Source organism: Convolutriloba macropyga, chromosome 4 (assembly GCF_964194025.1).
Source record: "Convolutriloba macropyga chromosome 4, txConMacr16.3, whole genome shotgun sequence".
Taxonomy (NCBI): domain Eukaryota; kingdom Metazoa; phylum Xenacoelomorpha; order Acoela; family Convolutidae; genus Convolutriloba; species Convolutriloba macropyga.
In genome coordinates, this window is record NC_134471.1 from 77264323 (window position 1) to 77290622 (window position 26300).

Here is a 26300-nt window from a genome sequence, read left to right on the forward strand (position 1 = left end):
TCACCATTAACAGTAGATCTCACATAATATTGGTGTAGCTTGCCAGGAAAAAAAGTTGAGATGTCTTTCGTAGTTTTGGAAATTCTGATAATGTCCTATTCTGAAGAAAAGGAATGTTGATTTAGTTAATTAATTCTTGAAAACCAAACCCACTTTGATTGAGAGATTCCAATTGCATATACAGTCTCAATATAGACAACGTTTTCCCGAATAGTGTCTCGGAAAAAATACTTGAAAAAAAAATGAACAGAACTTTTTTATCCGACCGACAAACTATTCAAGTCCAAACCGACTTGGTACGGGAGAACAACAATAGTTGTAAATGTTCGGACATATACACAATAAACACAGAAGATCTCTAATACCAACTCTCTTTTGATTAACTCTTTGACCTGAGCAAAGTTCTCCTTTTAAAAAAAAAGGACATCATCAAAATGTTCAAAATTACAGTTAAAACCCAACTAAATTCCTTGGCCTGCTTTTTTTCTGACGTTTTCTATACATTGGCTCCCAAGCCAAGTTTTGTTGTACTTGACTGACTATTTGACCCCGATGAAGTATATATATTTTTTAAATTGGGTCAAAATTGTCAAAGTTACTTGTGAAAACCAAAATTTTTTTCTCGGCAAATTTTACTAAAGGTTTTTTATCTGATCGAGCCATTAAATAAATTTTCAAAAATTCTAAGATCAATTTTTTGTTACATGCTATTTTAATTTACGATCAACGAACGTAAATATTGAGTTTAATTAAGATCAGCACTATTTCAAAACTCTGAAACATATCAGAACACATTGTATGATTAGGTTTGCATTTTTAATTTATCTACGTTTATCAACGCCAGAATTATGTAAGACATACTCTTAGAAAAAACAAAATGATCTAATGACATTGCTACTTTTAACGCAAAATTATGTATGCATTGATCTACACATTGAAACGTAAAACCTATCTGTGCCTTTTTCCATAAGATTTACGCAACAAAACCTTACAAAAACCCAATAAAATGAAAAAATCTTTTGTTTCTCCTGTGTGCCATCATTTATTTAGCTTTAATCGAACCTGAATATATCTATTCTGTTATGTTACCAAGCAACTTTATTAGTTGACATTCGCAATAAAAATTTAGTGGGCATATTTACGTCCCTAAATTGCGCTCTCAGTTTTTTGTTTGATTTGTTTTGTTTTGATTTTCCTTGGGTTTTTAAAGATTCTTTTCAATTGAAAAAAAGATAACCATCAACATACAAAAATTGCTTTCAGCGAGTCAATCACCACAAAAAAAATTCTAGACAATCCAAAAATTCAAGTTCTGCATCAGTTTGATGTTTGTCAACTGGGGAGATTGAAGCCATCTCGAAAAGTTGCTGCGTTATCAGCAGGAAGGCTCATCAGATTTAAGCACTGGCACCCTGAGAAACCAGTGCAATTTTAACTGACATTTGTCAACCAAGCAGATGCAGTTATTTTTTGAATATCATGTTGATCTGCTTTGTTGATCATAGTGTGTGATGGCTCCGAGCGCAACAAAAAATTTCTGATTACAACTGCGTTCCCAAAAACTTAAAATTTTCTTTCCACTGCTCACTCTTGTTAAAAACTTATTTTAAAACTGGAGCGCCCTTTCACGAAAACTATAAGTTAGTGTGAATTTTTCTAGTCTGTAAATTAGAAAAAAATGGAACAATTAATGATTCGCCCATTAGTAGCCAAAATATGCCCGAAATGCCTAAATTTATCCATTTTTCTCAATGCTTTAGTATATCGATTCAATTAATCATTTTTAAGTATTTCTGAGTCGTTAACGTACCTCTTTTTTTAGACAAACCTAAAACAATTTCATGAAATGTGTAATGATCCTCTCTTCATTAACTTTGAGCTATATCCAATTTAGTGACGTCTGCAAACTGAATTTTTTGAGTTGTCTTTGCAACTCAAATTTAAAAAAGAAAAATGTAATTCTTTTGTCTGAAAATTAACCAATTTTTTTTTCAAATGGCCAGAACTTAAGTCTGCAGTCAAAACTTTTTTGCTGACCTTAAGCAGATTGATTTTATCCGAGATAGAGACAGAGATCATATTCAAATTATACTGACACAGTTTGGTCTGCTTTGCATCACGAACTAAAAAATATCTGCCTACTTTTTAGATCTGGAACAACAACCTGAAAAATTTTGACTGATAAAACTTGACAACAAATAACTTTTCAATTCAACTCAAAACAAAAAAAAACGGCTTCACACAAAAAAGTCTAAGATTATCAACAAAAACATCTTTAGGTCAGAACAATGGATCAGAGTTGAAATAGGTTAATATGTGAAACAATCAGCTTCGGTTACATCGATGAGGCTCGTCAACTTTGTCTCAATTTAGTGCATTTGAAGTTCTCAACTGGCAATGACTAAGAAAATCACGATTTTGCCTATGATAAAAAATCGATTTGTAGAAAACAATAAGCGCTAATATTTTGTCAATTGTTTATTTAACAGTGTTGCTTGGTTAATATACTTGGACAAAAACGAACCGGTAGATGCCGAAAATGAAAAAAAAAAATCGAAACCTTTTGTACTTTTCAAGACTTTTTATATTTTATCTATATTTTGAGAAGCAAATTGCAAGAACATATTAGATGGAATGTTTAATTTCTTATTATCTCAACCCACTATTGAATTCTATTTCTTTTTGATTGGTTGATATAATGTGAACATTTGGAGGTTGGTAGCAGATTTTTCACTCATAATAACGTCATGAAAAAAAATTTGTTCAGCTTAATTTCCGCCAACAGGTTTGCTTTATAAGCGATTTGATCTTGCGCCTGGGTACTTGTGACATCTAAATTGCGTAGCAAGTCGTATCCACTGCGCTAAATAGGTTTTGTGGTAATTTTCTACAAACCAGCTTAATCATGAATAGTGTGTATACTACTATAGTAATTACCAGTTATAATTATATTAAACTACGAACAATGACTTAATTCTGCTCAGACTTAGTTTTGTGGTATGAGTAATGTTTAGAGTAAACAGGATAAAAGTAACCTGGGCGAACACTATAACCTCACTATTTTCCTAATGAAGAAAAACTGCTCATAAAGAAACTTCCTTCTGGAGATATTCTGGAGAGGCCATGCTTCAGGACTGGATTCAGTTTTTTCTCTTGGAAAGTGCTGATTCAGTGCTGAAAATCTCTGAGACTCAAGTCCTGGTGTGCGAAATTTTCTGTCTTGATTGGAAATAATGATGGTGGCAAAAGTAATCATATTATTATTAAAGTAATTTATCTAGCCGAAATTTTGTTAAAATTTTCCGAGTCATTAGGAGACTCGGTGAGTATTTGAAAGCAGAATTCGTCCAGTCGAGTTTATTTATTCCGCTGGTTGATAGCGGAATAACTTGAGAACGTTGTATATTTCCTATCGGAAAAATTGAGCTGTCATATACTTTTTGTACTCTCTTTCAAAGTGTATATACAACTAATACGGAAGTAATCTGAACAAATGTCCGACAAAGTGCCGTCGAAATCAAATAGCCGAATTGATGCATTATTTACCCATACCTGATTTTGAATGGGAGAGTTTGATTAATCAGTATCAAACCTTTTTTTCAGGTTTTTGAAACCCAGAGGACACATAAAAACTGATGCCCGAAGTCAGAATGCCTCTCATTAGCGCGATGCTTGCACTACTTTTGATTTGTTCAATCCTAGACACTGATGTTGAGGCGGTGGTGACCTTTAGTTGTCGACCAGGCTCCTTTCCCGTTGAGAACACAACTTCTTCAGCTTGTTTTGCTGTGTTGGATCCTGGAGCAGGTCCTATGAATGCCTCCGACGCTAGGAACAAATGTATGACACAAGACCCATTGAGTGATCTTGTTTACGTAAAGAAAAAAGTAAGTTCTCACGTTTTCTCGAGCAAATGAGCCAGTCTGACGTTCTTGGCACATTTCTTGGATTGTTTGATACCAAGTTTTCCACCGCTATTCCATCTGAATTCCTCGAAAAAGCGCTCTTCAGACACAAATCAATTACATTTACCCGAAATAAACATCTGATGGAGAGGAACAAAAAAGTTTTATACCACAAAAAAAGTTTCGATATAAAAGCTAGTTTTTTCGGTTTTACGGAAAATTGATAAACGTAATCAAAACATCATTTATTTTACGCAAAAAAGTTTGTTGCTTCGCATTGTTAGCAAAAATTAGTCTCTGCAACAACTAATAATCGATCGATGAATTCTTGTGATTTTTTGTATTCTGAAACCAACCCTTAGTAGAAGCAACAAATCGTTTTTAAAGTCAACATTTTTTTTACGCTGAGAGGTTCAAAGTTGTTTACATTTTTAAACTTACCGATGATTTTTATCTATTTAAGCCTAATTTTGACTTCGAAATTTTATCGAAGACAAGAAAAAACAATCTAGCATTTTGTACAGTCTATTCAACTAAAAAACAAAAACAATCAAATTTTACATTTCTGAAGAACGAATTGCTTTTCTGCTACTGAAAATTGTTTAAATAGCTGAAAAAAAGAAAACTGATGTTAATGAACGTGTTCGATAATGAGTTTTGTCCAGGCCAGACTTATCTTGTACGCATTGAGATTCAAAACTTAGTCCGTAATGAATACATTTTTGTTCCGCAGTCCCATATTTTCCAACAATTTGCACAACTTTTAAAAATATGAACAAAAAAAATCTCTTGCTTCTTAAAAATCGGTTGATATTTTTAAAGCAAAGTTTTTTTATGATATTTACTTCAAAGCAAAATCTTCATGTCTGCAATTCGACAAAGAATGTTAAAAATTTTCTGCTCCTTATTTTACCCTCTTGTATAAAAAGAACTTCAATATAAAAAGAACTTCGATGCAAATTTTTCAATTGCTTAAACATATCTTTTCACTGCTATTTAGAGCCACCAGTTTACACAAAGATGAGCTATTCACATTTTTTTGTCAGTTTAAATTTAATTTTTCTCAGCTGAAAATGGTGGAACTGCTATTTTTCTCAGCTATCGTTTTTCGTTGTTTTTTTTTCTGATCAGCTTCTTTCGGATCAGCAACAGTATCTGCAAAACAAAATTGATCCTGGATTTTAACAGAGAAAACATTTTCTAGTTGTGGGTCAATTTATTCAGTTTCCTAATTTCTTCCAAAATCGAACTTCCTATCTGTTCCTTTTCAATCTTTGGGAGTTTAGCGTGACTGAAATTTCCAGTATTGAAATTCAGAAAAATCAAACAGAAAGTGCAGCTGAGAACATTTGATATTTGTTATTGGCTTGTGTGTCAAACTCTTTTTCACATTTGAAAAAGTAAGATCAAATCCTTCTAAAAATTAGAAACAATTAATTCCTGCAACAACTGACGAGAGCAGAGCTCGACCGCAACGAACCTGCAAGAACCGTGCAAAGTAACCAATCATCTTGCATGGTCTTGCAGGATAGTGATTATCTTGCACAATCTTTGAAGATCTTTGAAGGTCTTCGAAGAATCTTGTGAGATATTGCAAGATAGCTATCCATCATGGGCTTGGGAAGATGGTATGTATAGGTTTTATTGAGCAGATATCTCTTTGGTCTGAGCACTGCTATTCAGGTCCCATATTGATCTCTACTCTGGTATTCAGTGATCAGTTTGTTCTGGAAATGCTGATCAGAGGACATTTTGGTCTGGACACTGCTGCTCAGATGTCACATTGGGCTAGTCACTGTAGATCAAATCTCAGTTTAATCGGAGAATGTTCAGCAATTGTCACTTTGCTTTTGATCCGAGGTCAATTCGCTGGGAGATTGCTGCCCGTACCTTAGTCGCAGTGGGTTTCAACGCTGTACCATTGATTTTCAATTGTAACCATTACTGTACCAGACAAATAGCAGTATAAATACTTTTGCCAGTCTGCCCAGTGTCGATTAAGAAAAATCCCAGTCTGTTTTTTTTTCTTCGCAGCATCATTTACATTATTGGTTAACACTGCACAGAATGTCTCAGATCAGACTGTACAGACGAAGAACTAACAGACTGTACATAGCAAATTTTGAAAATTTCGAATGACTGATATCATGCATGAAATTTTCAACGTGGCGATACCCGGAGCTGCATTCTAGCTTAACTTGTACATACTACACCACAATTAACTGACAAATCGACTTCCACCGACTTCCGCCGACCTCCGCCGACTTCCGACATCCGCCGACTTCCACCGACCTCCGCCGACTTCCACCGACTTCCGCCCTCCGCCGACTTCCACCGACCTCCACCGACTTCCGACCTCCGGCGACTTCCACCGACTTCCGCCGACCTCCACCGACCTCCGCCGACTTCCGACCTCCGCCGACTTCCACCGACTTCCACCGACCTCCGCCGACTTCCACCGACCTCCGCCGACTTCCGACCGCCGCCGACCTCCACTGACCTCCGCCGACTTCCGACCTCCACCGACCTCCGCCGTTTCTAGCTGAATAATGTGAATGCACCAGTGTATTTATGTTAACCTTTTTCCAGTGTTTGAATAGTAGACTCAATGGTCTTCATATGTTGTGTATTTCGGATTTGATTGAAACTTGTTATTGAAATTTGTGTTTGTTGACTCGAACTGACTTTGATTTGATTTAATTGTGTAACGATATGGAACAGGTTGTTATTACGGTTGAGTTGCACGAATCGATTATGAAATGCCAGCAGGAAGTTATGTTTGTAGTTGCGGATCCGGAAAGTAAGTCATGCCATGGAATTCTAACGGTCAGGAAGGTGTTCGATATCGGCAACGAACGGATGGATCTTGTACGCAATTTGCGCAAAAGACGGGCACCTAATGCGAGTACTGTAGTGAATGAACGCAAGGGGAGACGCTTTGAATGCGGGTTTTGTGAGTATGAATCACGTGCGCAGTATATCACTGCAAGGCACGTTGCCCGCGTTCACCAAAAAAGCATCAGGCCTACGAAATGAGATCTTTGCCCATTCAAAACTATCTATACTGCAAATTTAAAGAGACATCATCAAAGGGTTCATAATTCTGTTAGTTTGAAGTTGAGGTGTGAGTCACAGTCAAGTCGTCGGGGTTGGGGTCGAGGTCGTCGAGATCAAAGTCGTCGCAGTCAACAAACGTAAAGTCATCTACAAGATCAGCTTCAGTTATTTCATTGAATTATTTTATTGCATGTTTGAATGATTCTTGTTTTTACTTCTTTGTTTTACACTATAGTTTGTTTATCGGATTACCTGGTTACTTTCGTAATACCAATTTACCAATTTGCAGTCAATTTAACAGGGAGGAACTGTTCCATTTAATCATGTTATGCACGTGATCAAAATTTAGTGCTCATAACGTACCCCCCTCACTCGTGTTAATTATACGATAGGGGGGGGGGGGTAAGTTTCGTGGGGAAAGGTAGTAGGGGGTTATAATGGGAAACATACCTTAAGCTAACAAAAACGAAGATATTATAATTTGAATGATAGAATTGGATATTAAAGGTTAAGTAAAAATGAAACAGTTCCAACAGGGATCCGAAGCATGAATTTAAACAGCACGAATTTAGACAATTTAAACGATTCTTACAAGGGAGTTATTGATTGTGTAAATAAAACTTACGCATCAGAAGGAGTAATTCCATTTTGGAGAGGACATCTGGCAAATTTTATTGGATACTTCCCAACGCAAGCTCTTAATTTTGCGTTTAAAGATCAAATTAAGGCTCTCTTCAAGTCCAACAAAAAATATCAACTTCACTAAGAACAACGTAGTCAACGTTCAATTTAGTCAACGTAGTCAACTTCAGTAAGAACATTGCTGTGCCAGGTCACTGTCTCTCTGCTTTGTCTACTCTCTGGATTATTGCCGAACCAGATTGGCAAATGATGCTAAAGGTACTGGAAAGAGCGGAGAGCGACAGTTCAACGGAATGGTAGACGTCTACAGAAAGACATTTGCATCTGACGGCATTGGAAGATTGTACAGAGGATTCGTGATCGTTTGCGTGGGTATCTTTGTGTATCGAGGCTTCTACTTCGGCATGTACGATCGGTGTATTGGCTGGTTTTGACAAATTCAAACAGGTTTACATGGTCTGGAGATTTGGCAAATGAGCTGAAAGCTGTTAGCCGGAGCGAGCGGTCTCGTCGTAGCACAGATATCAATAGAATTAACTGAGCCAGAACTATGTACAGCTTCAATATGAACACAATTTATGTAATGATATTGTGCGGTCTCAAATTTCCACACTACCTACGAGTTCGACTAAACATCTAATTCAAATGAGCCAAATGAATGTGCAATTGAATGTGCGATTTAAAATGAATGTGCAATTTAATGTGCGATTTAAAATGAATGTGCAATTGGATGACTTTAAAATGAATGTGCAATTGGATGACTTTAAAATGAATGTGCAATTGAATGTGCGATTTAAAATGAATGTGCAATTGGATGACTTTAAAATGAATGTGCCGCCAATGATCAGTATCAATGGTTTATCTAGTTAACAATGCTCCTATTCTAGTTAACAATCCCTATAAATGTGTACAAGTGTGTTTAGTATGTAGTATTTCACTGTAATGGAAGCGGACGAACTAGCTAAGCAATACTTGCTTTCCACCGCAAAATAGAGAGATTTGTGCAACAGTAATCTTAAAATATTGAATCGTGAAATTGGTTTAATTGCTTTGTGGAGACCAGTTTGACAAAGTTTAAAATAACCCTTGATTCTGCTCATTAACGTACTCTTCGGTGACTCTATGTAGATGAAAGTAAAGCGCACAAGGCTCCTTGAAGAAAATATTTGCCTTCTGAGGAGTCTAAATTACAAAATTTGGCTCATTTTTGATGACTTTGTAATGGAGAACGAACGAGTCATTTTGTTCAGTGAAATAACATCTGAAAATATGCAAACTAAAGAATGAAATGTTGGTTCAAATATCACTGAGCGCGAATCTGAATGTTAATCAAAAATTACTTATTGTCAAAATTTCATTGATATTAGCATAAGAGGGGTACCAGAACTGAAAATAAAAGACGTATGAGATAGAACGGGAGCTGATTGAAATGTCCATTAAATTTCAAGGAAACAAACAATTTAAACTATACTTATTTAGAAAAGATAAGGGACTTGTCCTCAATGCGACTGCTTGACAGGTCGAAAATAAGAGCAAATAGGTGCAAAGTCCAAAAATGAATTTCCATTTTTGGAAACAGTCAATTTCACAGTTATTAATAATAAACATTTATATCTACATAGGAAGCAATTGAGGCATCTCATGTCATAATCCAATGTTCGATTGCGCAAAATTTCAAAACCAATGGGATCAACGATTATTGTTTTAACTTAAAAAGAAACCAAAAATCCTTTGGAATGTACAAATATCTAAAAATCTGACATTTTCATAGTAATATCAAACCTCGTAGTAACCGTAAAAACAAAGCCGAAAAACATATGTTTGAAGCTAAAACCTTTATACACATCAAATTATAGCTCACTGGAATCGGGTTGTGACCTGTGTTTACAGGGACTGGGCTACAAATCGAGCGAAAAACAATTTCAAATAGACGAAGCTCAAAAACTCAAATCTATATTTGGAAACACATATTTTCAAAAGTCATGACAGAATTTGGATTACAACAAAAAGCGATGGATTGAGTCGGAACACCTCACAGAGCCAATTGGGCCTGTTAATAATGAGAATAAGTCATGAGCCCACAAAAAACAAATACATAAAGAAACCAAAACTTCAAACAATTGTACATGACACAGTTCAAGGCACTATAATTATAAGATGTTACCTGAAAGAACTGTAAATCACCATTTTACCTTCATCTTAGCATCAACAAGTCTTCCTTTTGAAACGACTAATTAGACATGACAACAAAATGAAACACAAAAATTGAACAGTATAGAAATCTCTTTACATAAATTGAACTTGGTCCCATTTTTGACAAAAATAGTCTAAATTGCGAAAAATTTAGCATAAATTCTAGCCACAAAACTCGGATTGATCAATGCAACAACCCCATTTTCTATCTTTAGAGATGAAATCAATATTACTACCTGTAACAATTTTAACATAATTTAGCAAAATTGACAAAAATTTGGTCAAAATTCCCGAAAGTTTGGTCAAAATGTGAATAAAAACAGGTGAAATACGTCTAATTTTCACAAAACTTTACACCTCGATAACTCCCCGTGAAAAGCGAAAATTGAAAAAAAATTTATTTCCATATTCTACGCTGGACGGGCTTTCTAATGATACCACTCACAACTATCTACGATTACTATATCGATCGGCCAAACCTGACTGAACAGAAAAACCCGTTTGAGTTTATAGTTCCCCCCCCCCTCAAGAGGGTTCGGAACAATTACTTTCAACAGATAATCAACCGAATAAAATGTTTAGAAAACCCGATGTCGATAAAAGTTTTGGAAAAGATGGCCTATGTTTCCTATATTTCTTATGGAAATCCGTAACTGTCTATATTGCCCACTACAACTAATTCAAAGAGATCACGAAGAATTGTCGTTGAGCTAACGATACCAAGTTAGATAATCTCTTTGGTAATTTTGGCAGGAAATTTAAAGTAATCAGATAAGGTCATTTTTTAATTTTGATATGAGCATTGATATTTTCAAATTTGAAGATCGATAAGGCTAAGCTTCAGATGCAGATTGTGATTTAAAGATCTTAGTTAAATGATTGCAAAAAAACTTGATTTGCGAGATTAGAAATGTACGTCCTTGTCATTCATTCATTTGGATTTCTCTTACTTCTACTACAGTGTAATTAACTTCAACTGTTTAACGTTGTGCACGCATTTTGTTGTGTGCTTTGTAAGTAGTATGGTAATTTTTTTAATCAACACCTGTTGCGATCATTTCAAATTGAACACAGTTTTATTGGTTTCCCCTTTCCATTTTTTGAGGACAATTACATTTTCAAAGATAAATAAAGTTTCTTCGGATCTGTTCCTTTTTTTGTTCTCATGCGCCCCCCTACCCCCCCCCCCCCCACATACACGAACACACACACACACACACAAACACACGCACACACACCCACGCACGCACACACACACGCGCGCTCACACAGACACACACGCGCACATACACGAACACATAAACACACACACACACACACTTGCACACACACACGCACACACACCCAAACACACATGCACGCATGCACACACACACGCTAACAAACACACACACACACACTTGCACACGCACACACAAAACCACACACACACGCACGCACCCACACACACACGCTAACACACATATTGACACACACACACGCACGCGCACACACACACAAACACATGCCACACCACACACACACACACACACACACACACACACACACCACCTACACACCACACACACACACACACCACCCACACACCATTAACACACAACACACACCACCCACCTACCATACACACACCACACACACACACACCACCCACACACCATTCACACACAACACACACCACCCACACACCATACACACACAATACACAAGCCACACACACGCACACCACACACACACACCACCCACACACCATTCACACACAACACACACACCACCCACACACCATACACACACCACACACAAACCACACACACACACACTCATGCGCACACACACACACACACACAAACACATGCCACACACCACACACACACACACACACACACCACACACACACACACACACCACCCACACACCATTCACACACATTCACACACACCATTCACACACACACACCACACACACACACCATTCGCACAACACACACCACACCACCAACACACCATACACACACCACACACAAACCACACACACACACACCACCCACACACCATTCACACACATTCACACACACCATTCACACACACACACACACCATACACACACCACACACAAACCACACACATACACACACCTCACACACACACACACACACACCATTCACACAACACACATCACATCACCCACACACCATACACACACCACACACAAACCACACAGACACACACACACACACACGCACACACACACCACACACAAACACCACACACACATACCACATACACAGCACACATCACACACGTTTTTTTAGACTATAAGGTTATCAAATTGTTTTCATCATTAGGTGTTGTTTACTTAATAACAGTGGCGATAATCTCGTAGTCTAATGCTGAAGAGTTTTTCCAGTGTCGATCGTAACTAAATTTAACTGCTATTATCGTAACAGGTGTTGATTAAAGTTGATCAAATGACTGGTGTTAATTGTTGTTGTAATCTGATAATTCAATCTTCCGGTAGTCATAATTCAATCTTCCGGTAGTCATTCGGTCTTCTACTTCTCCCAACTCCCCCTGCCCCCCCCAACCCATTTTCCGAGAGTATTTCAGGAGGACTCTTCTCCCATCCCAAACAAGCCCACCACACCCCCCTCCCTATTTATTTCAAGCAAGCTTTAACAGTGGCAAATATTGTATTTTTCAATTTGCAGCGCTACCTGCGGGGTCAGTGAAGAAGGTCGCCAACTTCACTAACCCCGGGCCTTAGGAGCCCACACGGGAAAAGTGGGAAAAGATGGTCCACTGAAGGGCTGAATCGAATTCGAGCGTGTCACACGTCGCTATAGTCGCCGAATTCGAGCCGTAGAAATAGTAGTCAATTCATTTATTTCGTTTCAAGATAGGTAGGGGGTGGTAAAATATACGCAGGGGGGATGGTGAAAGGGGAGGGGGTGGGGAACAATCCGCGGGTAGGGGGGGTTTCCAAATGAAGCAAAGTCGTTGAATTGATAGGTTTGTGAATAATTTAATTGAGATTGAGATTTAATTCACTATTTCAGATTGTGAATTTGACGCTGTGACATCTCCTTTATTTTATCCTGCACCTCCAGAAAACGATGTCTCAAGAAGCCACAGTGCGATTTTATCAGAATAGTGCAGCTCAAAGGGAACGTATTGTTACGAGACCGAACGAAAACCTAAATTCGAGTGCGTCAGGTATTAGCGGAGCCCAAATGGTTTATTATGATCAAAATATTAAAGGAAACGAAACCAATGCCAAGAGCGAAGCTGCAAATGTTAGTTCACTATGGTTAATGTTTTAGAGCTGTATCAGTTAATTCCATTTGCTTTCGTATATAGTAGTAAACGGATCTTTTCCGTTTGTGCCCCCCCAGCTTAGTTAAAGTTGTTCTGTAACTGTGGGGGGGGCACAAACGGAAAAGATCCTAGTAAACTTTCAAAGCGCTGTTCCTTAATCAATTTTGAATCCACACACATTATTAGTTTTATTATTATTAATTTCATTATTATTAGCTAGCTCGAAATTTCAATCTAAAAGAAACATTCTTGCGCATTGAGTTAAATTTACCAAAACTGTTTTATTATTAGTAATATTATTATTATTTATTATTACTATTATTATTATTATTATTATTATTATTATTATTATTATTATTATTATTATTATTATTATTATTATTATTATTATTATTTTTATTATTACTATTATTATTATTATTATTATTATTATTATTATTATTATTTTTATTATTATTATTATTATTATTATTATTATTATTATTATTATTATTATTATTGCTATTATTATTATTAATATTATTATTATTATTATTATTATTATTATTATTATTATTACTATTTTTATTATTATTATAATATTATTTTAATTATTATGAATATTATTATTATTTTTTAATCATTATTATTATTATAATATTTACTATTTTTATTATTATTATTTTTAATATTCTCTCTTCGATTAATATTTTCTTGAATGCTTTTTTTAATTGCTCTAAAGCAAAGTTTGTAGCAATTATATTAATCCTGTCGCTCTCTTTATGCGATCTTTCGCTCGACCGATTTTCTGTTTAACCATTTGACTTTTTTGCTTAAAAACGGTATAAATGGATAATGCTAGCAGGGCATTTAGGGCTCTTAGAGACTATCCGCTGACTAGACTCTAATCATGCAATTCACCGAAACAGTCGAAGGGACATAAATTTGCGGTGTGAAGGGCGATTGCGATTCTTAGAGTATGTCCAGATTACCCCATACCTTGAGCTCCCTAAACAATCTTAACCCCCTCACCGCCAATCTTTTTTGGTGAAAATAAAGATTTATATTTGAAGACGTAATTTCTTTTTGTTTGGACTCTAATATTACTGCTATGTTTGAAGCTTTTTTTCTTTAGTCGCAAGTTTCCAAGCTGCCACAACGAAATAGCCGTGGTTTAGATGCAAACGATAGAAAGGTTGCATTAGAGGCTTTGGAGATAGCAAAACAGCAGCTCGCTAACAGATACTGGTGTGTTTATTTCGAGGATTTAAAATGCGGCGTTGTATGGTCGAGAAGTGACACTATCTGCATGGATATGAAAGAACGGCTTTATGTAAAAGTGAGAATTTTTTTACTTCCTATCATTTTTTTCTCTGTTGAAAATTCTTTTCCATTTTTCTTTGTTTTTCAGCAAGATGACAAAGTTATTATCAAATGGAACAAGAGAAACCCCCGAACGAAGTCCTATATTTGGAACGCTATAGTTCTTGCCGTTGGGCATGAAGATTTTTGTTACGAACGCATGCAAGAAGCATGCGTTCAAATAAAGGATTCTGAGGGTAACAAGAGTTTTCAACCCTTAGTCCACGTTGTTGTGGATCCAGACCTAACAGTCTACGAAGACGTAGGTCAAATTTTGTTAAATCAGAATAACTTGCCGAATGGCGCGAAACAAAAGCTCGAAATGGCAGCGTCACAGAATAGTAACAATGACAACGATAACCAGGAATGCAGTTTTGTAGCAGCGGGGACAGAGGGTAGTCCATCGGGGCAAAAGTTTATTTTATTGGAACCGGAAGAAGTATCAAGGACCTTGATTGAAATTGCATGCAATCAGCAAATTGAGGAACCGAATTGCAGCGCAATTGGTGGCAACAAGGTAGAAATCTCATTAATTTTTTTTCAATCGAACAGTTTTTTTAATTCAACTTTTTGTAGAGTTTTGACGCACCTCAGGAGTCAAACAATCAAAGGAGTGATGCAAAAATAGTTTCCTCAACTCTCGGAAACGTTAAGAAGGTTAAAAGGCCAAAAACCATTGACCCAAGTGAGGCAGCAGAAGTAAAACACAGAAAAGTTGATCGTGAAGCTGCAGATGCAATGAAAGCGGCTGCAGACAAAATTATGGAAGCTGCACAACTCATAATTAACTGCATGACGGAACTAAAGCCAGAACTGAAGGCACTCTCTAATAGGAACTACAGGGAGATACAGATTTCGACAAATGCCGTTAAACAACTCGTAAGATTTTTTACTTATTTATTAGGTTAAGTTCCGAATAAATGAGGTAGGTTCCACAACTGATAAAAAATAGTAGGTAGCTCTACATTTTTTAATCAAGTTTTTTAGTCCTGAAAAATGGTTTTGGTTTTTAGACATCAGAAGTGTCCAAATTAGGAGTTCTTCATCCGAAGGCAAAAAGCTTTCCAGATGGAGGAAAACCATTTCTTCTAATAACAAAAGGGCCAGGGAAAGGTACTGATTTGGCGGCAGTCACCGGCTCAACTCATTGGAAGGAATGCAAGCAAGAAGCTCTGGTTTGATGATGAAATCAAAAACCACATGCTTTCTCCCAAAAGCAAACAAAAAGCAGGGGTTCCGATGCGCACTGATTTCTCTCCGACAAGGAAGGAGCTTTTTAAAGGTTACTTGAATCGTGCTTGTTGCATGAAAAATTTTGTCAAGTCTTGTGATGATGATTTCAGTTCCTGAAATTTAAACACAATTAAACTTTAAAAATATCTGTTTGGCTAGAAAATTAATTTGATGACCGGGTTTCAATTTATTTAATTTCGGCAAAATTGCTTAAACTTTTTTAAAATGATTTTTAGATCTCTTCCGACTCAAATTTGAAGAAATTTGGCTGCACACGTATGAGCTTGCCAAAGTGAGTTTAAACAACAGGGGGAATGAAGTGAAGTCAATCGAAAGAAGGAGTTCTGAGCGCTGTCAAAATGTTGAAGCGTCAGAAAACATTGTTGTCCGGACGGAAAATGTGCAGTAAACTTACCAGGAAGAACAGATGTTTGAAAGAGATGAGCAAGAGCGTGCTCTCGATAATTAATGTAATTTATTCATACGGAAGCAAAAACTAGAAAATAAACGGATTTTTTTCTTCATAATAGCCATGTTTCTGTTGAATCCTCGTTTTTGTTTCGTTTGTCTGAATATATCCTTACTGATGCTGAACCTAAATTTTGCTGATCGTTTATCTATTTATCTGCTGATCAGAGATTTTTAGAGTTTTTGTTAAGCAGATTTTGATGCTTTAAGTTGAGCAAGAGATAACTTGCGTCATTGTGTTTATTGCTGTAAGCAACATCTGTTTTTTTACAGATATCCTCAATATAATTTGGTATCATGATTCAGATGCTTTTCGGAGTTAACAATGCTCTCAGAATATTCTCGTTTGTTTTTAATTGATTTTCTGCAATAGTTTTTTTGAAAACCAGCTTTTAAAAATATTGTTTAAGAAGTAGAGGCTATATTTTCTGTTTTAATTCGTTTGCCAGTAACGATTTTTCTTCAGATGTAATGATACCTAAGAAAATAGAGTGGTCTATTTTGGCGCAATGCGATTTTTTCGCTGTCCAAAGATTAGTCGAGACGCCAAATTGTCCAGCAATGAAAGCTTTAGAACCAAGGCAAGAAAGCATAATTGAAAAAAATTGAAGAAAGATTTAAAGTGGAAACAGACGTTTGAGGCCGTGTCATTGTCGTACAAAAGCCTTCCACCCGATTTTCAAATCTGCCATGATAATTTTGGTGGTTACAGACTTATTTACAGCGGTACAAAAGTTTTATATCCATCAAGCGTGTTGAGAAGAAATCCTATTGGGTTTGTTTCGCCCATACCGGAAGGAGTTGTCACCAACCTTTCGGTTATGTCTTCGGAAAGAACTGGGCAGCAACTTTTGCTAATTGGGCCAATCAGGTTTGTTAATTCCGATTGTAGCCCAAATTGTGATTACGATTTTTCGAGCGATGCTGGTCTGGTTCAATTGCGCGTCAAACGGCGTATCAATCCTGGAGAAGAGCTATTTGTAAAATACGGCCCCGAGTTTTTTGAAATCAATAGCTGCCTATGTCGCACTTGTGAAGTTGAAAAAAATCAACACGAGAAAGATAATATTGCTTTCGATTTGCTCTTGATTGCCGTTCTGAGTGATTTGGCTGAAGAGGAAATAAGCAACTTTGTCTCGGAAAATCTTCATAGCCCAACTTCTCCTGAAGCTAGTGTCGTGCGAAAGAAAAGAATCAGAGGGCGAGAATTGGTTTAGATGTTCAATGCTGCGACAAGTAGTCCGCTGAGTGTATCTGGATCTCCCCCAGGTGTGCTATATGCCTCCCCAGTATCTCATCGGGTTGGTTCACCTTTTGAACGAGAAGAAGACATCTCAAGTGTAGGTCTGAGTTCTGAAGTTTTATCAGAAGAAGGTTCGGACACAACAAGCGAGTCACTTCATCAATCTGTCTCCGAAGTATCAGAGCCATCTCCTCATAGCAACGAAATGAGCTCAGATGAAGACAAATCCAACTAACTAATAGTTCTTAACAATTCGACTGACTCTCCAAATTCTCTTTCGTCTTCGCCTAATTTTGAAGTTTTAGAAACTGAGAACATTCTCGAACAGTTTTTGTATGAGGGAAGCAATATTTTTTGTAGTGACGCAGTTTCTGTAACCGATCTCTTCTGTTCAAGCTTCAAGCTCACAGATGAGTGTTCTTCTTCACTACATAGCCTAATAAAAACATTACTTCCTGCTGAAAATTCGTTCCCTTCTGGTTACTCTTATGTCAAAAGAGTGAAAAAAAATTTTTTAAATGATGTGAGAGTCTTAAAGAAAACCCCAACTTTTTCTTTCTTTGTTATGAACTTCAGATTCCAACTTCGAGATATCATTCAGAAGCATTTACAGGAGGTTTTCAAGTATAGTGCAAGTCGGAGGGAGAACGGTTTCTTGGATTTTAATTGCGAAAATTCCCTTTAGTTGAAAAAAACAGCTCCGGAATTTTGACTTTCAATTTCATACTATTCTCAGACGGTGTAAGCATAAAAAAATCTTCCATGAAAAAAGAGTTGTGGCCAATTTGGGTTCAACTAGCTGATTTGCCTCCTCGTCAGAGGATGTCGCAGAAAAATATAGTACTTGCAGGGCTTTGCGTTGGACAGGTGCAACACAATTGGAATGAAATAGTTGTTCCTCTGAAAGGAAAAACGATCTCCCACGTCGAAGTTGTAGACAAAAACATGCAAACCTATCGTGTTTTTTTTTAAATTCAAACTCTTGGTGTCCGATCTTGGGGCTAAGAACCATATGCTTAACAAGTTTAAATTTAACGGCTACTTTGGCTGCCATTATTGTACGGTCATGGGGAAGACAATAGGCAGAACGCATTCTTATTATCCGTTTAATCAGACCGGTCAAATAAGGGAGCCTCTAATCAACGATGTTTACGTGAATCTAGCACAGTGTTCCGACTCAAACACCCTATATAATGTTGCTGGTTTTAAAGGTCGAAGCCCTTTTTCATCATTGATTGAAGGATTACCTCTCACCGCACCAATCGACTACATGCACTGTGTGTTACTTGGTGTCTTTCCGGAGCTCTTGCGGTTGTGCTTAAAGGAACTCAAAGCCGATGACAAAATTAAAATTAATCTAGTCATTTCTAACTTATCTTGCCCAAGAGAAATTGTTTCGTTTTCTCGCAAAATCAGACCACTTGACGAGCTGGCCCAATTCAAACCCAACGAAGATTTTAATTGGCTGTTTTATCTTAGTCCCGTTCTTTTCATGGATCGACTACCCCAACCTTTGAATTTGCATCTGTCTAGGCTATCTTTTGGGATTCGTCTCCTCCTTGAGTCTAGCGATGATTCAAATGTTAATAAATCAAGTTCTCTTCTTAACAAATTTTGCGAGGAAATTGTTTCTATTCAATCCGGAAACGATCGAATAGAAACGATAGACGTCCACTGTTTAAAACACTTTTGTGATCAAGTGAAAAGATTTGGGCCGCTCTGTTGTTATTCGGCCATGTGTTTCGAAGCAGCTAATCGAGTGTTGGGCGATATGTTCACTGGTTCACATTCAGAGTTAGAAGTAATATGTCGTAGAGTCTTTCAGCGACAGAAACTTTCTCACGCTGAAATCGAGAATGAACAACTAAATATGTTTTGGACAAATTGAATGGCAATTCAGTCTCGACTGATGAAAGTTATAGTGACCAATTTATTGAAACGCAGGCGGTTCGATAAGGGAAGAAGTTATACCCTGCAGCAGAGTTTTCCAACCGCGTGCTTTTGAAGGGTGTTTATTTTGACTGTGAAGCCTATAAAAGATCCAAACTTGGTAATTGCTATGTTTCCTTTGAGGACGAAAATCGACAGAAATTCGGTAAAATACAATTTTTTGTAAAATTTCCAGAGCATCCCCTTAACCAAGAAATCATGGCCAGTATCCAGATTTTCCCAGTAATTAAAAAAATTGGACTAATAGAAGGATACATTTATTCGGTATGTGCGGGCGGTAGACGCAAACTTATTTCAGTACAGCGTCTAACAGAAGTTTTCTTCATGAAAGAGTTTTCGAAAGGAGAGCCTGATAAACTTGAGAGCTGTTTCATGATTAAACTTTGCTCCAGTTTCGAGCATTCGTGATTTTATTCAGTGATTAGGATTAACTGATTTCCTTTTATAACATACTAGTATTGTCTTCTCTTGATATTTAAAACTGATATGCTGTTTTTTGCAATTTGAATACTTTTTGCTTGAAATAAATCCTTTACAACAAAGCTTTTCTCGTAAAAACTGACTCGAAGACGGAACCTTTGCTGTTTCAAACCTTTTTTAGAACATTTGCATCGAGTTACTGGACTCGGTATGCAATAATTCTAACTTTTTTCTGCATAGTTTTTTGCAAAACTTCGCTGTTTTTCTGAGGTATCAAGCTACTGAGCTTGTTATGCCATTTTCTCCAAGTTTTGTAAAACTGCTTTTCTCGTTCAAGCTGACTCGAAGTAGGAACTTTTGCTGTTTCAAACCTTTTTAGAACATTTGCATCGAGTTACTGGACTTGGTATGCAATAATTCTAATTTTTTTCTGCATAGTTCTTTGAAAAACTTCATTGTTTTTCTGAGGCATCAAGCTACTGAGCTTGTTATGCCATTTTCAACAAGTTTTGTAAAACTGCTTTTCTCGTTCAAGCTGACTCGAACTAGGAACTTTTGCTGTTTCCAACCTTTTTAGAACATTTGCATCGAGTTACTGGACTCGGTATTCAATAATTCTAACTTTTTTCTGCATAGTTCTTTGAAAAACTTCACTGTTTTTCTGAGGCATCAAGCTACAGAGCTTGTTATGCCCTTTTCTCCAAGTTTTTTAAAACTGCTTTTCTCGTTCAAGCTGACTCGAAGTAGGAACTTTTGCTGTTTCAAACCTTTTTAGAACATTTGCATCGAGTTACTGGACTCGGTATGCAATAATTCTAATTTTTTTCTTCATAGTTCTTTGAAAAACTTCACTGTTTTTCTGAGGCATCAAGCTACAGAGCTTGTTATGCCCTTTTCTCCAAGTTTTTTAAAACTGCTTTTCTCGTTCAAGCTGACTCAAAGTAGGAGCTTTTGCTGTTTCAAACCTTTTTAGAACATTTGCATCGAGTTACTGGACTCGGTATTCAATAATTCTAACTTTTTTCTGCATAGTTCTTTGAAAAACTTCACTGTTTTTCTGAGGCATCAAGCTACAGAGCTTGTTATGCCCTTTTCTCCAAGTTTTTTAAAACTGCTTTTCTCGTTCAAGCTGACTCAAAGTAGGAACTTTTGCTGTTTCAAACTTTTTAGAACATTTGCATCGAGTTACTGGACTCGGTATTCAATAACTCTAACTTTTTTCTGCATAGTTCTTTGAAAAACTTCACTGTTTTTCTGAGGCATCAAGCTACAGAGCTTGTTATGCCCTTTTCTCCAAGTTTTTTAAAACTGCTTTTCTCGTTCAAGCTGACTCGAAGTAGGAACTTTTGCTGTTTCAAACCTTTTTAGAACATTTGCATCGAGTTACTGGACTCGGTATGCAATAATTCTAATTTTTTTCTGCATAGTTCTTTGAAAAACTTCACTGTTTTTCTGAGGCATCAAGCTGCTGAGCTTGTTAAGCCATTTTCTCCAAGTTTTGTAAAACTGCTTTTCTCGTTCAAGCTGACTCGAAGTAGGAACTTTTGCTGTTTCAAACCTTTTTAGAACATTTGCATCAAGTTACTGGACTCGGTATGCAATAATTCTAACTTTTTTCTGCATAGTTCTTTGAAAAACCTCACTGTTTTTCTGAGGCATCAAGCTACAGAGCTTGTTATGCCATTTTCTCCAAGTTTTGTAAAACTGCTTTTCTCGTTCACGTTGACTTGAAGTAGGAAATTTTGCTGTTTCAAACCTTTTTAGAACATTTGCATCGAGTTACTGGACTCAATATGCAATAGTTCTAATTTTTTTCTGCATAGTTCTTTGAAAAACTTCACTGTTTTTCTGAGGCATCAAGCTGCTGAGCTTGTTAAGCCATTTTCTCCAAGTTTTGTAAAACTGCTTTTCTCGTTCAAGCTGACTCGAAGTAGGAACTTTTGCTGTTTCAAACATTTTTAGAACATTTGCATCAAGTTACTGGACTCGGTATGCAATAATTCTAACTTTTTTCTGCATAGTTCTTTGAAAAACTTCACCGTTTTCCTCAGTCATCAAGCTACTGAGGTTGTTATGCCATTTTCTCCAAGTTTTGTAAAACTGCTTTTCTCGTTCACGTTGACTTGAAGTAGGAAATTTTGCTGTTTCAAACCTTTTTAGAACATTTGCATCAAGTTACTGGACTCGGTATGCAATAATTCTAACTTTTTTCTGCATAGTTCTTTGAAAAACTTGACTGTTTTTCTGAGGCATCAAGCTACTGAGCTTGTTATGCCATTTTCTCCAAGTTTTGTAAATCTGCTTTTCTGGTTCAAGCTGACTCGAAGTAGGAACTTTTGCTGTTTCAAACCTTTTTTAGAACATTTGCATCGAGTTACTGGACTCGGTATGCAATAATTCTAACTTTTTTCTGCATAGTTCTTTGAAAAATTTCACTGTTTTTCTGAGGCATCAAGCTACTGAGCTTGTTATGCCATTTTCTCCAAGTTTTGGAAAACTGGTTTTCTCGTTCAAGCTGACTCGAAGTAGGAACTTTTGCTGTTTCAAACCTTTTTAGAACATTTGCATCGAGTTACTGGACTCGGTATGCAATAATTCTAACATTTTTCTGCATAGTTCTTTGAAAAACTTCACTGTTTTTCTGAGGCATCAAGCTACTGAGCTTGTTATGCCATTTTCGCCAAGTTTTGTAAAACTGCTTTTCTGGTTCAAGCTGACTCGAAGTAGGAACTTTTGCTGTTTCAAACCTTTTTAGAACATTTGCATCGAGTTATTGGACTCGTTATGCAATAATTCTAATTTTTTTCTGCATAGTTCTTTGAAAAACTTCACTGTTTTTCTGAGGCATCAAGCTGCTGAGCTTGTTAAGCCATTTTCTCCAAGTTTTGTAAAACTGCTTTTCTCGTTCAAGCTGACTCGAAGTAGGAACTTTTGCTGTTTCAAACCTTTTTAGAAATTTTGCATCGAGTTACTGGACTCGGTATGCAATAGTTCTAACTTTTTTCTGCATAGTTCTTTGAAAAACTTCACCGTTTTCCTCAGTCATCAAGCTACTGAGGTTGCTATGCCATTTCCTCCAAGTTTTGTAAAACTGCTTTTCTCGTTCACGTTGACTTGAAGTAGGAACTTTTGCTGTTTCAAACCTTTTTATAACATTTGCATCGAGTTACTGGACTCGGTATGCAATGATTCTAATTTTTTTCTGCATAGTTCTTTGAAAAACTTCACTGTTTTTCTGAGGCATCAAGCTGCTGAGCTTGTTAAGCCATTTTCTCCAAGTTTTGTAAAACTGCTTTTCTCGTTCAAGCTGACTCGAAGTAGGAACTTTTGCTGTTTCAAACCTTTTTAGAACAATTGCATCAAGTTACTGGACTCGGTATGCAATAATTCTAACTTTTTTCTGCATAGTTCTTTGAGAAACTTCACTGTTTTTCTGAGGCATCAAGCTACTGAGCTTGTTATGCCATTTTCTTCAAGTTTTGTAAATCTGCTTTTCTGGTTCAAGCTGACTCGAAGTAGGAACTTTTGCTGTTTCAAACCTTTTTTAGAACATTTGCATCGAGTTACTGGACTCGGTATGCAATAATTCTAACTTTTTTCTGCATAGTTCTTTGAAAAATTTCACTGTTTTTCTGAGGCATCAAGCTAATGAGCTTGTTATGCCATTTTCTCCAAGTTTTGTAAAACTGCTTTTCACGTTCAAGCTGACTCGAAGTAGGAACTTTTGCTGTTTCAAACCTTTTTAGAACATTTTCATCGAGTTACTGGACTCGGTATGCAATAATTCTAACTTTTTTCTGCATAGTTCTTTGAAAAACTTCACTGTTTTTCTGAGGCATCAAGCTACTGAGCTTGTTATGCCATTTTCTCCAAGTTTTGTAAATCTGCTTTTCTGGTTCAAGCTGACTCGAAGTAGGAACTTTTGCTGTTTCAAACCTTTTTTAGAACATTTGCATCGAGTTACTGGACTCGGTATGCAATAATTCTAACTTTTTTCTGCATAGTTCTTTGAAAAATTTCACTGTTTTTCTGAGGCATCAAGCTACTGAGCTTGTTATGCCATTTTCTCCAAGTTTTGGAAAACTGGTTTTCTCGTTCAAGCTGACTCGAAGTAGGAACTTTTGCTGTTTCAAACCTTTTTAGAACATTTGCATCGAGTTACTGGACTCGGTATGCAATAATTCTAACTTTTTTCTGCATAATTCTTTGAAAAACTTCACTGTTTTCCTCAGTCATCAAGCTACTGAGATGTTATGCCATTTTCTCCAAGTTTTGTAAAACTGCTTTTCTCGTTCACGCTGACTCGAAGTAGGAACCTTTGCTGTTTCAAACCTTTTTAGAACATTTGCATCGAGTTACTGGACTCGGTATGCAATAATTCTAACTTTTTTCTGCATAGTTCTTTGAGAAACTTCACTGTTTTTCTGAGGCATCAAGCTACTGAGCTTGTTATGCCATTTTCTTCAAGTTTTGTAAATCTGCTTTTCTGGTTCAAGCTGACTCGAAGTAGGAACTTTTGCTGTTTCAAACCTTTTTTAGAACATTTGCATCGAGTTACTGGACTCGGTATGCAATAATTCTAACTTTTTTCTGCATAGTTCTTTGAAAAATTTCACTGTTTTTCTGAGGCATCAAGCTACTGAGCTTGTTATGCCATTTTCTCCAAGTTTTGTAAAACTGCTTTTCACGTTCAAGCTGACTCGAAGTAGGAACTTTTGCTGTTTCAAACCTTTTTAGAACATTTTCATAGAGTTACTGGACTCGGTATGCAATAATTCTAACTTTTTTCTGCATAGTTCTTTGAAAAACTTCACTGTTTTTCTGAGGCATCAAGCTACTGAGCTTGTTATGCCATTTTCTCCAAGTTTTGTAAATCTGCTTTTCTGGTTCAAGCTGACTCGAAGTAGGAACTTTTGCTGTTTCAAACCTTTTTTAGAACATTTGCATCGAGTTACTGGACTCGGTATGCAATAATTCTAACTTTTTTCTGCATAGTTCTTTGAAAAATTTCACTGTTTTTCTGAGGCATCAAGCTACTGAGCTTGTTATGCCATTTTCTCCAAGTTTTGGAAAACTGGTTTTCTCGTTCAAGCTGACTCGAAGTAGGAACTTTTGCTGTTTCAAACCTTTTTAGAACATTTGCATCGAGTTACTGGACTCGGTATGCAATAATTCTAACTTTTTTCTGCATAATTCTTTGAAAAACTTCACTGTTTTCCTCAGTCATCAAGCTACTGAGATGTTATGCCATTTTCTCCAAGTTTTGTAAAACTGCTTTTCTCGTTCACGCTGACTCGAAGTAGGAACCTTTGCTGTTTCAAACCTTTTTAGAACATTTGCATCGAGTTACTGGACTCGGTATGCAATAATTCTAATATTTTTCCGCATAGTTCTTTGAAAAACTTCACTGTTTTTCTGAGGCACCAAGCTACTGAGCTTGTTATGCCATTTGCTCCAAGTTTTGGAAAACTGCTTTTCTCGTTCAAGCTGACTCGAAGTAGGAACTTTTGCTGTTTCAAACCTTTTTAGAACATTTGCATCAAGTTACTGGACTCGGTATGCAATAATTCTAACTTTTTTCTGCATAGTTCTTTGAAAAACTTCACCGTTTTCCTCAGTCATCAAGCTACTGAGCTTGTTATGCCATTTTCTCCAAGTTTTTTAAAACTGCTTTTCTCGTTCAAGCTGACTCAAAGTAGGAGCTTTTGCTGTTTCAAACCTTTTTAGAACATTTGCATCGAGTTACTGGACTCGGTATTCAATAATTCTAACTTTTTTCTGCATAGTTCTTTGAAAAACTTCACTGTTTTTCTGAGGCATCAAGCTACAGAGCTTGTTATGCCCTTTTCTCCAAGTTTTTTAAAACTGCTTTTCTCGTTCAAGCTGACTCGAAGTAGGAACTTTTGCTGTTTCAAACCTTTTTAGAACATTTGCATCGAGTTACTGGACTCGGTATGCAATAATTCTAACTTTTTTCTGCATAATTCTTTGAAAAACTTCACTGTTTTCCTCAGTCATCAAGCTACTGAGATGTTATGCCATTTTCTCCAAGTTTTGTAAAACTGCTTTTCTCGTTCACGCTGACTCGAAGTAGGAACCTTTGCTGTTTCAAACCTTTTTAGAACATTTTCATCGAGTTACTGGACTCGGTATGCAATAATTCTAACTTTTTTCTGCATAGTTCTTTGAGAAACTTCACTGTTTTTCTGAGGCATCAAGCTACTGAGCTTGTTATGCCATTTTCTTCAAGTTTTGTAAATCTGCTTTTCTGGTTCAAGCTGACTCGAAGTAGGAACTTTTGCTGTTTCAAACCTTTTTTAGAACATTTGCATCGAGTTACTGGACTCGGTATGCAATAATTCTAACTTTTTTCTGCATAGTTCTTTGAAAAATTTCACTGTTTTTCTGAGGCATCAAGCTACTGAGCTTGTTATGCCATTTTCTCCAAGTTTTGTAAAACTGCTTTTCACGTTCAAGCTGACTCGAAGTAGGAACTTTTGCTGTTTCAAACCTTTTTAGAACATTTTCATCGAGTTA

The 26300-nt window shown here is 36.6% G+C and overlaps 1 protein-coding gene across 1 annotated transcript in view; it reads left to right on the plus strand.

Annotated features, from left to right (window-relative positions):
* The first annotated feature begins 1604 nt into the window (after positions 1-1604).
* Positions 1605-26300, plus strand: part of LOC142338684 (uncharacterized) — a 58547-nt gene continuing 33851 nt past the window's right edge. Inside the window, exons 1-2 of the mRNA XM_075388550.1 lie at positions 1605-1640; positions 3604-3887. Of these exons, the coding sequence (XP_075244665.1) occupies positions 3636-3887 (252 nt within the window). The 5' untranslated portion in view covers positions 1605-1640; positions 3604-3635. The remainder of the gene's footprint in view (positions 1641-3603; positions 3888-26300) is intronic.